The sequence below is a fragment of the Schistocerca piceifrons genome, chromosome 7, assembly GCF_021461385.2.
Source record: "Schistocerca piceifrons isolate TAMUIC-IGC-003096 chromosome 7, iqSchPice1.1, whole genome shotgun sequence".
Lineage (NCBI taxonomy): Eukaryota > Metazoa > Arthropoda > Insecta > Orthoptera > Acrididae > Schistocerca > Schistocerca piceifrons.
In genome coordinates, this window is record NC_060144.1 from 111,515,954 (window position 1) to 111,528,782 (window position 12,829).

At 45.0% G+C, this 12,829-nt stretch overlaps 1 protein-coding gene across 1 annotated transcript in view; it reads left to right on the plus strand.

Moving 5' to 3' along the window:
• LOC124805152 (semaphorin-2A-like) overlaps positions 1-12,829 on the plus strand; it is a 715,094-nt gene that overhangs the window by 413,921 nt on the left and 288,344 nt on the right. Inside the window, exon 2 of the mRNA XM_047265622.1 lies at positions 12,711-12,798. Coding sequence (XP_047121578.1) covers positions 12,711-12,798 — 88 coding nt within the window. The remainder of the gene's footprint in view (positions 1-12,710; positions 12,799-12,829) is intronic.

Here is a 12,829-nt window from a genome sequence, read left to right on the forward strand (position 1 = left end):
AAGTGCTGTCAGTCATATAGCAATAGAAAAAACTGCATGAAACTATATTCAGAGCCAAATTAGTGACAGTCGTTTCTCGTAACTAATGAAATTTCCGGTCCCCGTCTCTTGGCTGAATTCCTGTGCTACATGCAACAACTGTTGAGTTATGTACAAAAATGCAAAATCTGACCGTTCCCTAATTTTCCAGCAACTTTAGGAGATAGTCTAAAACTGCTGTCCGTCGGGTCTGCGTTTGGCGGTAGTACTTAGTATAAAATTACCTGAAGAGTCATTAAAAAAAAGTAAGCATTGGAGTCCTCCATCGTTTCGCTTTATCACATGGTTAGGTTACAGCCTTGATTCCACTTCTTGTAGGTCCACTGTACTGTATTTTCAGAGGATTAAATATTCAATATACATGCGGTGATCAGGTGGTTGTTGAAAATGGCACCAGAAAGAAGTTTTAGTCAAGGTTATGTGCTATATGTGCGTGTCAGACGTAGGAGATTACGTGCATGTTTATGTTTATAAAGCGGCAGTTGGTAGCTCTGCTTGCCTGGCGGGACACAACAACCGGTAAGGTTTCTAAACAGCCTTGCTTCACACTTCAGGTCGGTTTAGAATCCTTCGCTTGATGTTCTCTGCGAGGACGAGGTGGCTAATTTTTTACACATTACGTATTTTTAGTTAAAATGTGCTTTTTTTCGTAGTTGCTCTGTACAACAATGCACTTCGTGATTACTGAAGTTTATTCGGTCAATTGAATGTTCCGCCAGTTCTCCGACGTCGTACCGGGGCGTCATTATTTCTTCTTTCGATTTTTGGACATGGAGGTATTCAACCAGAATATCGTCAGAGAAGTGGAAATGCCGGTGTTGTGTAACCGTTAATGGCATCAGGGCACTTTGTCCAATGCTGTTTCAGACATTTGATTCAATCTCTGAGTGAAATAATACTAATCTAGGAAGACTACAAAAATATCCGTCTACAGCTGCCTTAACGCCCTCGTTGGACTTAAGTCGTTTTACAGGGAGCAGTTTCTTTTGAAGCGAAAAAAGCATCACGTCGGAGGGACAAATCAGATGAATACAATGGATTCTCCGACATTTTCTACTTCGATTGTCGAAGAACTTCCCTAGGTGGGCGCCTTATCCAGTTGAAACATTGTCTTTTTCCTTTTCACATCTTTTTTTACAGTTAATCTAGAAGGCTTGCGCTGTTTTTCGTGGGTAATGAATAGGAATGATCTCCACCTCGTCGTAGAAACAATCGGCCATAACCTTGTCTACTTACGTTTTTAAACCTGTTGCTTTCATAACAATTTCGTGAAGTGATGGACCTACAGCTGACACACAGCAACAAATTGGCACATATCATATAACATATAAATATTTTAGACCGTCTCAGATCTTTCCAAGACTTTCATTTCCTTAAACTGCTATTGGCTGTTTTCAGCAATGCTTTCAGTATTGGGACGCGCTTCACACATTCACTTCTAATTAGTGTATAGCCATTTATGCCATCAGCCACCCATTTAGTACCTGTTTAAAGTGAAGGAACGAGCTCCTTATAAAACGTCACGAGTTATGGATGAATTTCTTTCGGCGAGAAACCATCGTGAACACAGAATTTAGTGACGGTACGATATTCTAGTTTAAACGTTTGCTCGAAAGGCGATCGTCGCAACTACTTCAGAGGGCATAGAATGTGGGAGTCACTTTTGCAAAGATCTCAGCATTGTGAGACACACTGCATCCACTTTGGTTTCAATATGTGCACCGATTCCGCCGGGTGCGGTGTCATAAAGCCACAGTATCCTCTCCTCAGACAAGCTAGCGCACAGCTGTTGTAACTAGTCCTTCATATGCTGGAACAGTGTTGATGTCCGTGCTGGTACCACGAATTTGCTAATAGAGGACAGATCTGGGGATCTTGCTGGCCACGGGCTTACCCCAACATCACAGAAACAGTTCATAGGGTTCAAATGGTTCAAATGGCTCTGAGCACTATGGGACTTAACATCTATGGTCATCAGTCCCCTAGACCTTAGAACTATTTAAACCTAACTAACCTAAGGACATCAAACACATCGTGCCCGAGGCAGGATTCGAACCTGCGACCGTAGCAGTCGCGCGGCTCCGGACTGAGCGCCTAGAACCGCTAGGCCACCGCGGCCGGCAGGTCATAGGGCACGTGCAATGTATGGAGAATATGGAGGAGCACTGTCTAATGGAAAAATGGGGCCGTTAGTCTGTCACATGATGACAGTCATACCCGATGGCTTCCCGCACCATGGGGCCAGGAGTACCACAGCTGTGCCTTATCAGCCTTGACGACGATATGGCTGCCCTCAGTTCCCATCAGACCACTGTCACACCCGAATGCCCAACAAGTCTGAAACGATAAGTGAGCTTCTTGAAGACAACAATAAGGGCCCTTCGTAAGTCTGCCAAGTGGTGATAACGCTGCCTGACAAGAGTACACAACAACCCCGTGCGTTCACGGTGATCGCTCAACATCTGACCCTTTTCACGGCCCTTATGTACCGTCCCAGCCCTGGTAACGACAGTAACTACGAACAATATTGAAACTCTCTGGTATCCGTTCATCCTGTCACAGAGAACTGCAACTCCAATCACATATCCACCGATGGTGGGTACTTTTACGAAGTTACACTGACATATGACCATGTCTTCGGGTGCTTTACCTTTCTTTCAGTGACTGCATTGCGTTGCCTTTGTGACACGTGTAAAGCTCAGCCTTACGAGGTTTACTACATAAAAACAAAGGTCCGAAGATGGCTGTAGACCACAGCTGAAGACGGTCATTTAAAAAAGGAGTGGTCTTCGTCTAGTATAATAAAATAATAAATAATATATAAAAGTAACAAAATAAGCTTGTTGTTGAAATTGGAACATAGAAAAGAAGCACTTTCAGCATCACTGTCTCACTGTTAAAATTTTGGCTGTTCTATTGGATATAGCCCAAAGAACAGACACCACATATATGTAATTAAGACGAGGACGGCCAATGATCTCCAGTGCGGATGCAAACGAGGTTCGAACTGTTGGCTAAATTCCGCGAGTAATGAAGATAACTAGTAATGGGCACCACATTTGTAGTGTGTGGATGAGTTCAGAATTTGGGTCTGACGGCAGCCCGTCAAATTGCTATGACCACATGGCTCAGTGCTCAGAGCATCTGCCTAGTAAGCAGGAGACGTTTTCGAATCCCACTCCGGCCCAGATTTCATCTTTCCCATTGACTTAAATCGATGTCCACTTGCAGTCAATGTCTGTAGTTCGTTTGTGTCTTAACGTAATATTTGATGCTATGACCTGAATGTGTGGTAAATGATAGGTGAAGATATAAATAAAAGGGGTTCGGTCAGAGACTGAGGGTGGATCGTTGTTATTTTCCACAGCAAACAATGTTCTGATTCACAAGTAAAATTAACTCGATGCGTACTTGGATGAATAAGAAATTCTATAAAACATGAAGTATCGCGTTTTGTTCACCGTAGTGTAATACTGCCAAAGCCGACCAGAATAACATTCGCGGACCCAATTTCTCGTTGCTACATCGAGTACTGCGCACCGTATAACGCTGCGGGGCTTTGGAAGCGTGTATTTCTGTAGTTTTCCGATGTGTGATATTTCCGCCTAAAACGTGCAGGCCTCTTCATACTAACTTTTGAGAGGTCCCTGGTGACGCTGCACCGGTTTTTTTTTGTGCCGAAAGCCACCCGGCCATAAAGCGGGAACAGAATCGCCGCCGGTTCGGCCGCCGACGGCTGCGTGCGCAGTCACGCGCCACGACGTCGAATTTCAATGAAACGCGCGCCGCGGGCCGCGTGTGACTAATTACCGAAAGCCCTGCGCGCGTGGCCGCCTGTGTCACAAAAGAGGCGATCCGCGGGTTTCCGTGCCGCGCCGGAAAACCCGCCGGACCGTTGCGTCTGCCCTCCGGCAGCCACTCTTACCGAGGTTCAGTACGGCCAAATACCCGAGGCTCTGGCCCTTCACGGAACACGCAGCGAGAAACTCATCACCAGTCGAAGTGTCATCTGTGCATCAATAATTACACTCCTGGAAATGGAAAAAAGAACACATTGACACCGGTGTGTCAGACCCACCATACTTGCTCCGGACACTGCGAGAGGGCTGTACAAGCAATGATCACACGCACGGCACAGCGGACACACCAGGAACCGCGGTGTTGGCCGTCGAATGGCGCTAGCTGCGCAGCATTTGTGCACCGCCGCCGTCAGTGTCTGCCAGTTTGCCGTGGCATACGGAGCTCCATCGCAGTCTTTAACACTGGTAGCATGCCGCGACAGCGTGGACGTGAACCGCATGTGCAGTTGACAGACTTTGAGCGAGCGCGTATAGTGGGCATGCGGGAGGCCGGGTGGACGTACCGCCGAATTGCTCAATACGTGGGGCGTGAGGTCTCCACAGTACATCGATGTTGTCGCCAGTGGTCGGCGGAAGGTGCACGTGCCCGTCGACCTGGGACCGGACCGCAGCGACGCACGGATGCACGCCAAGACCGTAGGATCCTACGCAGTGCCGTAGGGGACCGCACCGCCACTTCCCAGCAAATTAGGGACACTGTTGCTCCTGGGGTATCGGCGAGGACCATTCGCAACCGTCTCCATGAAGCTGGGCTACGGTCCCGCACACCGTTAGGCCGTCTTCCGCTCACGCCCCAACATCGTGCAGCCCGCCTCCAGTGGTGTCGCGACAGGCGTGAATGGAGGGACGAATGGAGACGTGTCGTCTTCAGCGATGAGAGTCGCTTCTGCCTTGGTGCCAATGATGGTCGTATGCGTGTTTGGCGCCGTGCAGGTGAGCGCCACAATCAGGACTGCATATGACCGAGGCACACAGGGCCAACACCCGGCATCATGGTGTGGGGAGCGATCTCCTACACTGGCCGTACACCACTGGTGATCGTCGAGGGGACACTGAATAGTGCACGGTACATCCAAACCGTCATCGAACCCATCGTTCTACCATTCCTAGACCGGCAAGGGAACTTGCTGTTCCAACAGGACAGTGCACGTCCGCATGTATCCCGTGCCACCCAACGTGCTCTAGAAGGTGTAAGTCAACTACCCTGGCCAGCAAGATCTCCGGATCTGTCCTCCACTGAGCATGTTTGGGACTGGATGAAGCGTCGTCTCACGCGGTCTGCACGTCCAGCACGAACGCTGGTCCAACTGAGGCGCCAGGTGGAAATGGCATGGCAAGCCGTTCCACAGGACTACATCCAGCATCTCTACGATCGTCCCCATGGGAGAATAGCAGCCTGCATTGCTGCGAAAGGTGGATATACACTGTACTAGTGCCGACATTGTGCATGCTCTGTTGCCTGTGTCTATGTGCCTGTGGTTCTGTCAGTGTGATCATCTGATGTATCTGACCCCAGGAATGTGTCAATAAAGTTTTCCCTTCCTGGGACAATGAATTCACGGTGTTCTTATTTCAATTTCCAGGAGTGTATAATAAGCACACTGGTCTGAAAATAAGTCACGCACAGGAGAGAACACGCTAATAGTGTTCAGCACCACCTCCAGCCCTGATATCGGCCTCAGTTCGGCAAGGGCTGCCATGTTTTCGCCCGCTATTCTATGGCATTAAAACCGGGTGATTTAACGAGCCACTCGAAGTGCGACAAGAGCCGAGGAGTACCAGTGACACTTGGAGGTAGCTGTAACAACCCAAGAAACCCGATAACCCAAATAAGAACGTCGTCATAATCTAGAGAAGAGTGTTATCCTGACAGGTACGACAACTTTGACAATAATATTGAAAGGTCTCTGTTGCATTCCTTTCATGTTAATTTCTCAAATCTGTTGTCATTTACGGCATACATCCCACTTCTAAATTTACTGTGGTGTTTCTGACTCTATCTGGGAGGAGACTGAGCAGTGAAATGTATTACCTTTACGCATAAACAGAAACGATCTGTCACACTACTACACTTTAAAACACAATTTATATGTAATTCGTGTCACACAGTCTCATACAGAACCTACATCCGCTTTCTTTTATATACTGTATATAATAAGATACTGTCATCCCCCTTCCCGTCTGTGTGAAAGAATGAATAAGCAAATGTATTTCTAGTTGCATGCTTGATGGTAGCAGACAAGCCTGTCTGCTACAGAACAGTAGGACCAACGTTGAAACAGGTAGCTACACTTTCTAAAAGCAAAGAGGTTTCTATTCTTGATATGGTCCTGTCCGTCCTTTGTCATGTTGGTATAGGAAGCTGCCTCTCTGGTCACTTCCGTTTGTATCTGTGAAGTGCCCTCGGTAGGGGCCCAGGCAGTCTGTCCGCGGCGAGCGTCTGAAGTGGTAAGATCTCCGGCTAAGCGCATCTCTGCTAAGTCCGTGGGACAATTGTTTTCTTAAGTTCAGCCTAACTGAAAATTTAATCACCTTTATTTCAGGTTTAGATCTAAAATCTCTAATGTTATCTTAAATTGCAATGCAGTGTAATTTCAGTGTGAAGTTCATAATATCTTCAAGTAGTTGCTTTGTCACTACTTTGTGAGTAAAGTGGAACCATGTGTTGATGATCCGTAACTCTAACTAAGATCATCAATCCTAAATGTGAATGTGCATGAGATTATAACATCTCGTCTTGACAATATTTTTCAATATAGCAACTTTTCTTTATGTTCAACCCATGTGGGGTGTACTTTGTGAGACCAGTACCACATGCTTATACAATTGTTTGACTCATCAGGTTAATAGTATGACGTTAGTAACCAGTTCGAGGTTTTTCTTTTGTAAATTGCGTTTCTATGTAATTTATTTTAATTATCAAAATTGTTGTGGTGTTACACTCTTTGTGTAAACCAAGTTGACCACGTGAAGCATGTGGTGTAATCATCAAAGTAGCCCTCAACTATTCTTTTTCGGGAAGATTTCACAGAGAGTTAGTATGAATTTAGTATACCAGTGTGTGGTAATTTCATGATGGACAGGACTGCGCTACGAACGTAACTTATTTGGGTGAAAATTGAATCGGTTGCTTGTAGTTAATTTCCTCTTGGATATGTTTCAACGTTCTTCGTGTGTTATTTTATGAATGCAGTGTTGTATGCAGTCTCCCAATCTTGGCTCCATATTTGATGTGTTCCGTAAGACTACAAACTCACGTTTTCACAATCCTAAATAAGGCACCAGTTTAGTTATGAATCAAGTTTAATATGCTGAAATTTTAACGGAGCACTGATCAATGTTAAAATAAATGTCCAAATATAAACTGATTTATTTCTTTTTATTTAAATTCTCCTTATATATATATATATATATATATATATATATATATATATATATAAAAAATCACCGGTTGGCGTAAGATGACTATTAAAAGATTATAGCTAATGTTAGTCTGTTTGGGAATTTGGTAAGGTAGACTGGATACCTGGTGAAACAGATGCTCAGTAATGCAAGGTTAACTTCCCCAGATAGTTCACAGCTTTTAAGCCCGCTTTCATTGTATTGAATACCAGCACCGCTTTCAGAACAACTTAATGCATCAACATTACGATATAACACCTTCAAGTTTTGATGAACACCAATTTCAGTAATTACTGAGTGTGTCATGATATAAAGGTGGAAAGAAAGTAAGGCTATTTCTTATTAACTATCAAAGATCTTAGTAATAACTGCAAATCAATGCGACGAAAGTAAAGTCCAAAGTAATATGTCGGTCAGAGGTAACATTTATTGTGAAAGAGAGTTGTAAACGCGGCGAAAAAGAAATTCAATGCGTCTACAATGCTCGATCATGGATAAGTTAGTCGCCTGCTAGCTTGCTTGCTAGCAAGTCGAGAGAGAGCACCGTTTGTTATAGTACTACAAACGGAACGCTCGGAGGTTGTTCCTTTAAAAAAAAAATATTTTGTGTGATAGAGATGCGCGGACTTTGTTCTCAGTTACTCTGACTTGAGACTGGACGGCTGGTCCCGGCGGAGGTTCGAGTCCTCCCTCGGGCATGGGTGTGTGTATTTGTCCTTACAATAATTTAGGTTACGTGGTGTGTAAGCTTAGGGACTGATGACCTTAGCAGTTAAGTTCCATAAGATTTCACACACATTTGAACGTTTTTGAACTCTGACTTGAGAACTTGAACTGAAGTGATATTCTGATAGTGTACAATGAGTTAATAAACTTTAATTATTGGAGATATTATTGTTAGACTCAACCTTCATCAAAGTGAACAGTTACAACGAAGAATGGACATAGTATCGAAGACTGCAATACCTTATTAGCCTGGAGCAGGAAACATTAATACGACCACACGAAGATAATACAAATTGTCGTAATTGTCACGATCACCGAACTGAAAAGAAGCGTAATTGATCCGATCCATCGGTGTGCGTGTGGTGTGATGATTATAAACTAACTGCTAAGAAGGAACAATAAAAATTGTTCGTCAGTAATTGAAATCCCAAGTGTTGCCTCCATCATTAATTGAACTGTGTGATAGTTGATAATCAAAATTAATTAACTGTGAACATTTTAATTGAAAGAGTGACTTGATAAACATTGAGCATTGGAAGGAGTGTTTTGCCGAAATAATATCACGACGTACGAAAGCAAGATCGCATTGTAGATTATCTCCGGATTTGCGTCGTGCCGTAGTGAACAATTCTGCCTAGCAACGTAACAACAACTACTGATACTGAACCGCAAATGAATTTATCCTCGCTTCAGTGGTGTGAAACGACGCCGGTGATGAATGATTCACTCAATACTGCACTTACTAACTAACCGGGCATAGTAAATCATCATAAAACCATAAAAGACAATTCAAATCAGCAGTTCGCATCGCTGAGAAGACTGTGAGGACTCACAAACGGACTTCCATACATTACAAAAATGGTTCAAATGGCTCTGAGCACTATGGGACTTAACATCTGAGATCATCAGTCCCCTAGAACTTAGAACTACTTAAACCTAACTAATCTAAGGACATCACACACATCCATGCCCGAGGCAGGATTCGAACCTGCGACCGTAGCGGTGGCGCGGTTCCAGACTGAAGCGCCTAGAACCGCTCGGCCACTCAGGCCGGCTCTATACATTACGCGAGGAAAAATTTTCTTTAGAGATTTTCAGGTGCTGTTCCACGTTATACGACGGGGACAACCATCACTGCGCGTCGCGTCTCCATTCCACCGACCGAGCTGTTGCAGTAGCGGCTCAGCATCAACAGCGACAACAAAAAGGGGAGAGGGGAGGTCACGTAACGCAACCTACAAATGCAGGCTGTAGTTATAAGAATTCTCCAAACAATTCTCCAAAGCCTTAGCTGGCTTTTCTTTACCGGTGGTATGAGGAAACCGAAAGAAGTGTATTATTAACGAACATTTGGGAAGGAAATCTAATGAAATTGTAAACTGTTGCTATTGATTCTACTAATGATTTACTAAAGTGGTCGTCAGATGCCGGAGCACCAGTGATTAATATGGAAGTAAAGGAGTATATCGTACGGCCTGTAGGTTGATGGTGAGCTGTCTGATTTAAAAATTTGTTCCACGCAATTTTCATGAGAAAAATGTCCCTCGAGTATAAGTACGCCTGATGGCCTTGTGTACTAATCTATATTCAATTTATACAGGGTTAACTAATTACCCAAATGATATCCAGAGGTATTTTATTACGACTTTAAATTGATCAGAAGATTCCTGAGCTTCACACAATGCTAAAGTCAGTTAAATCCTGCCGCTGCAACGTGCATACTCACCTATTTGACTGTTGCCTTGAAAGTCGAGCGAAGACCAACTGCTCCCCATCGATCTCAGGAACAGGAACCCGATGTTCTTCGCCGCTCTCCGAGTCAGACTCTTCTCTCGATAACTCTCCGGAACAGAATGCTCTCTGGCCCGCTTTCTGAAACGGAATTTCTCATACTCTCTCGTTTCGCTAACTTCGGTGTCTCAACAAAAATACTTCTGCTAAAAGCCCGCGTCAGCCAACGAGAGCTTGTGCCTACTTGCTTCACCTGTCGAAAGAGCGAAAATTTTCCATATAACTCCCTTCCTTTCGTCTTTCGAGTCTCATAACGATCCACGCCACATATTAGCAGCCAATGAGAGCTCTAGTCTTGGAGTTAGCCCATGACGCAAAATTTTCTCCTTCTACCATTCTGAATATTTTTAGGAAGTGTCATAACTCTCCCCACACTTCTGCCGTCAGCTCTTCTGTTGGGGGACCTAACTTCCTACCTCATCAACGGGCTGTCAACTTTCGACTGGTGCCAGCATGTCACCCGGGGACGTAAACGGCCATTAGTTTCTAACCTGTCATAACTGGCTTCAAGGGGTGTGGTGTGTGTCTGTACCGTTAACCAGAGAAGTGTCCATCTCGGTGGCTACTGGCGAGAACGGGCCATGACGAGCCCCTTACGGGCTGTGAAATGGCCGGCCTTGACCGCGTCTCTTTTGACTGCGTTATGGCACGGTGCTGCATTGTCTCAGCTATACAAAGAGGGCTGTCCTGCGTAAGAAGCATACGACCCGCGAGTGAAACTCAGTCATACCAACATCACCTCATACGAACGAAAAATTATTATTTCAGTCAGTTCCTCGAACTATTCTATTAAATCGAGCTAATTTCGATGGTGAATGAAATTGTTTCTGCTGTGTTCACACCGAAATTACTGGTGGAAACCAAACTTAAATGGAAGATATATCTCGGTAGTGACTAGTGGCACACAAGCCATCACGTTCCGATCTTTCCTTTATTTACTACCTCTTTGTCGTTTGTTGTCTGATTGGACTTTTACATTAGTAGGATGAGGATGGAAGTGAGGAGTACGCACCCAGATTATCATTTAACATCTACATCTACATGGATACTCTGCAAATCACATTTAATTGCCTAGCAGAGGGTTCATCGAACCACCTTCACAATTTTCTATTACTCCAATCTCGTATAGCGCGCGGAAAGAATGAACACCTATATCTGTCCGTACGAGTTCTGATTTCCCTTATTTTATCGTGGTGATCATTCCGCCCTATGTAGGTCGGTGTCAACAAAATATTGTCGCAATCTAAGGAGAAAGTTGGTGATTGGAATTTCGTGAGAAGATTCCGTCGCAACGGATAACGTATTTCTTGTAATGATTTCCGGGCCAAATCCTGTATCATTTCTGTGACACTCTCTCCCATATTTCGCGATAATACAAAACGTGCTGCCTGTTTTTGAACTTTTTCGATGTACTCCGTCGGTCCTACCTGATAAGGATCCCACACCGCGCAGCAGGATTCTCCAAGGAGGACGGACGAGCGTAATGTATGCAGTCTCCTTAATGGGTCTGTTACGTTTTCTAAGTGTCCTGCCAATAAAACGCAGCATTTGGTTAGCCTTCCCCACATTTTCTATGTGTTGTTTACAATTGAAGTTGTTCGTAATTGTAATACCTAGGTATTTAATTTAATTTACGGCTTTTAGATTAGACTGATTTATCGTGTAACCGAAGTTTAACGAGTTCCTATCAGCACTCATGTTTTAACAAACACATAAATCTAAAAAAAAAAAAAAACCAGTGGTTGGTTGTATACATAAACATTTAACAATTGGCAAACGCCAATAAGCCTTAGAACAGTTTAGAAAAGCTAGAAGATATGAGATGTATCTGACCTATCCCTCTCAATACATAGCAATAACATACAGCAAATTCCCATTGGTCCTCTGATAACCTGCCGTAAGGCAGATACGTCCCAGTGCTAGTGAAAGAATTTAGCACGCTGATATTTGTGCCCGTCAATGTTACTTTTCGACGATTAATACAACTAGTAGCGCTCTCTCTCTCTCTCTCTCTCTCTCTCTCTCTTTCTCTCTCTCTGTGTGTGTGTGTGTGTGTGTGTGTGTGTGTGTGTGTGTGTTTGTGTGTGTGTGTGGGGGGGGGGGGGGAGGGGGCTGGGGAGAGAGAGCGCACGCATGTGTTTCTAAAATGTATGAACTGTCATTGTTGACTTTGGTTAAGTGGTAAAGTGCCAGACACTAAATCCATTGATCTCAGGTTCGATTCCAGGTCTCTCCTAGGATTTTTATCTGCCACTTATCACACTTATCACTTCTTTCACCCGCCGGCCGGGGTGGCCGAGCGGTTCTAGGCGCTACAGTCTGGAACCGCGCGACCGCTACGGTCGCAGGTTCGAATTCTGCCTCGGGCATGGATGTGTGTGATGTCCTTAAGTTAGTTAGGTTTAAGTAGTTCTAAGTTCCAGGGGACTGATGACCTCAGAAGTTAAGTCCCATAGTGCTCAGAGTCATTTGATCCATTTGAACTTCTTTCACCCCTGCCAAGGGTATGAAAAAAATGTCCAGGCTCGTAGTCCACGTTAAACTGTAGGTCCTTCTCTATCTGGCTGGGTAAGTCGTCGAGAGGTCGGAGAAAGAGAATTGCATATCACCTCCATCACGAGCACTGTGGTGTCCAAAACAATCTTAGCATTGATTACTGCTTTACTGTTTGGCTAACTGACAGTGATAGAACGCTTCTGCCATAGTTTCAGTTGGTGTTGAGTGAGACATCTGGATGTGTACTGTGCAGGGTGAGAGCAGTGTCGCCGTGTTGTGCACGGTTGTATGGCGACTTTTAGCAGCGCCGAGAGCGGCCCTAGTTGCTGCCGCAGTGTAGCGCCTGCTGTGTTTACGAGCGCGTGTGACCGGCCCCGGCACGGCGTCTTGTTTCAGGTCACGTGCGGGAGTTCACTTGCGGCCGGCTCTACTACCGCACGTTCTTCCTGGACGCCAAGAGGGACGCGCTCTACGTGGGGGCCATGTGAGTGTCGCCAGCGGCGCCGCGCTGCTCC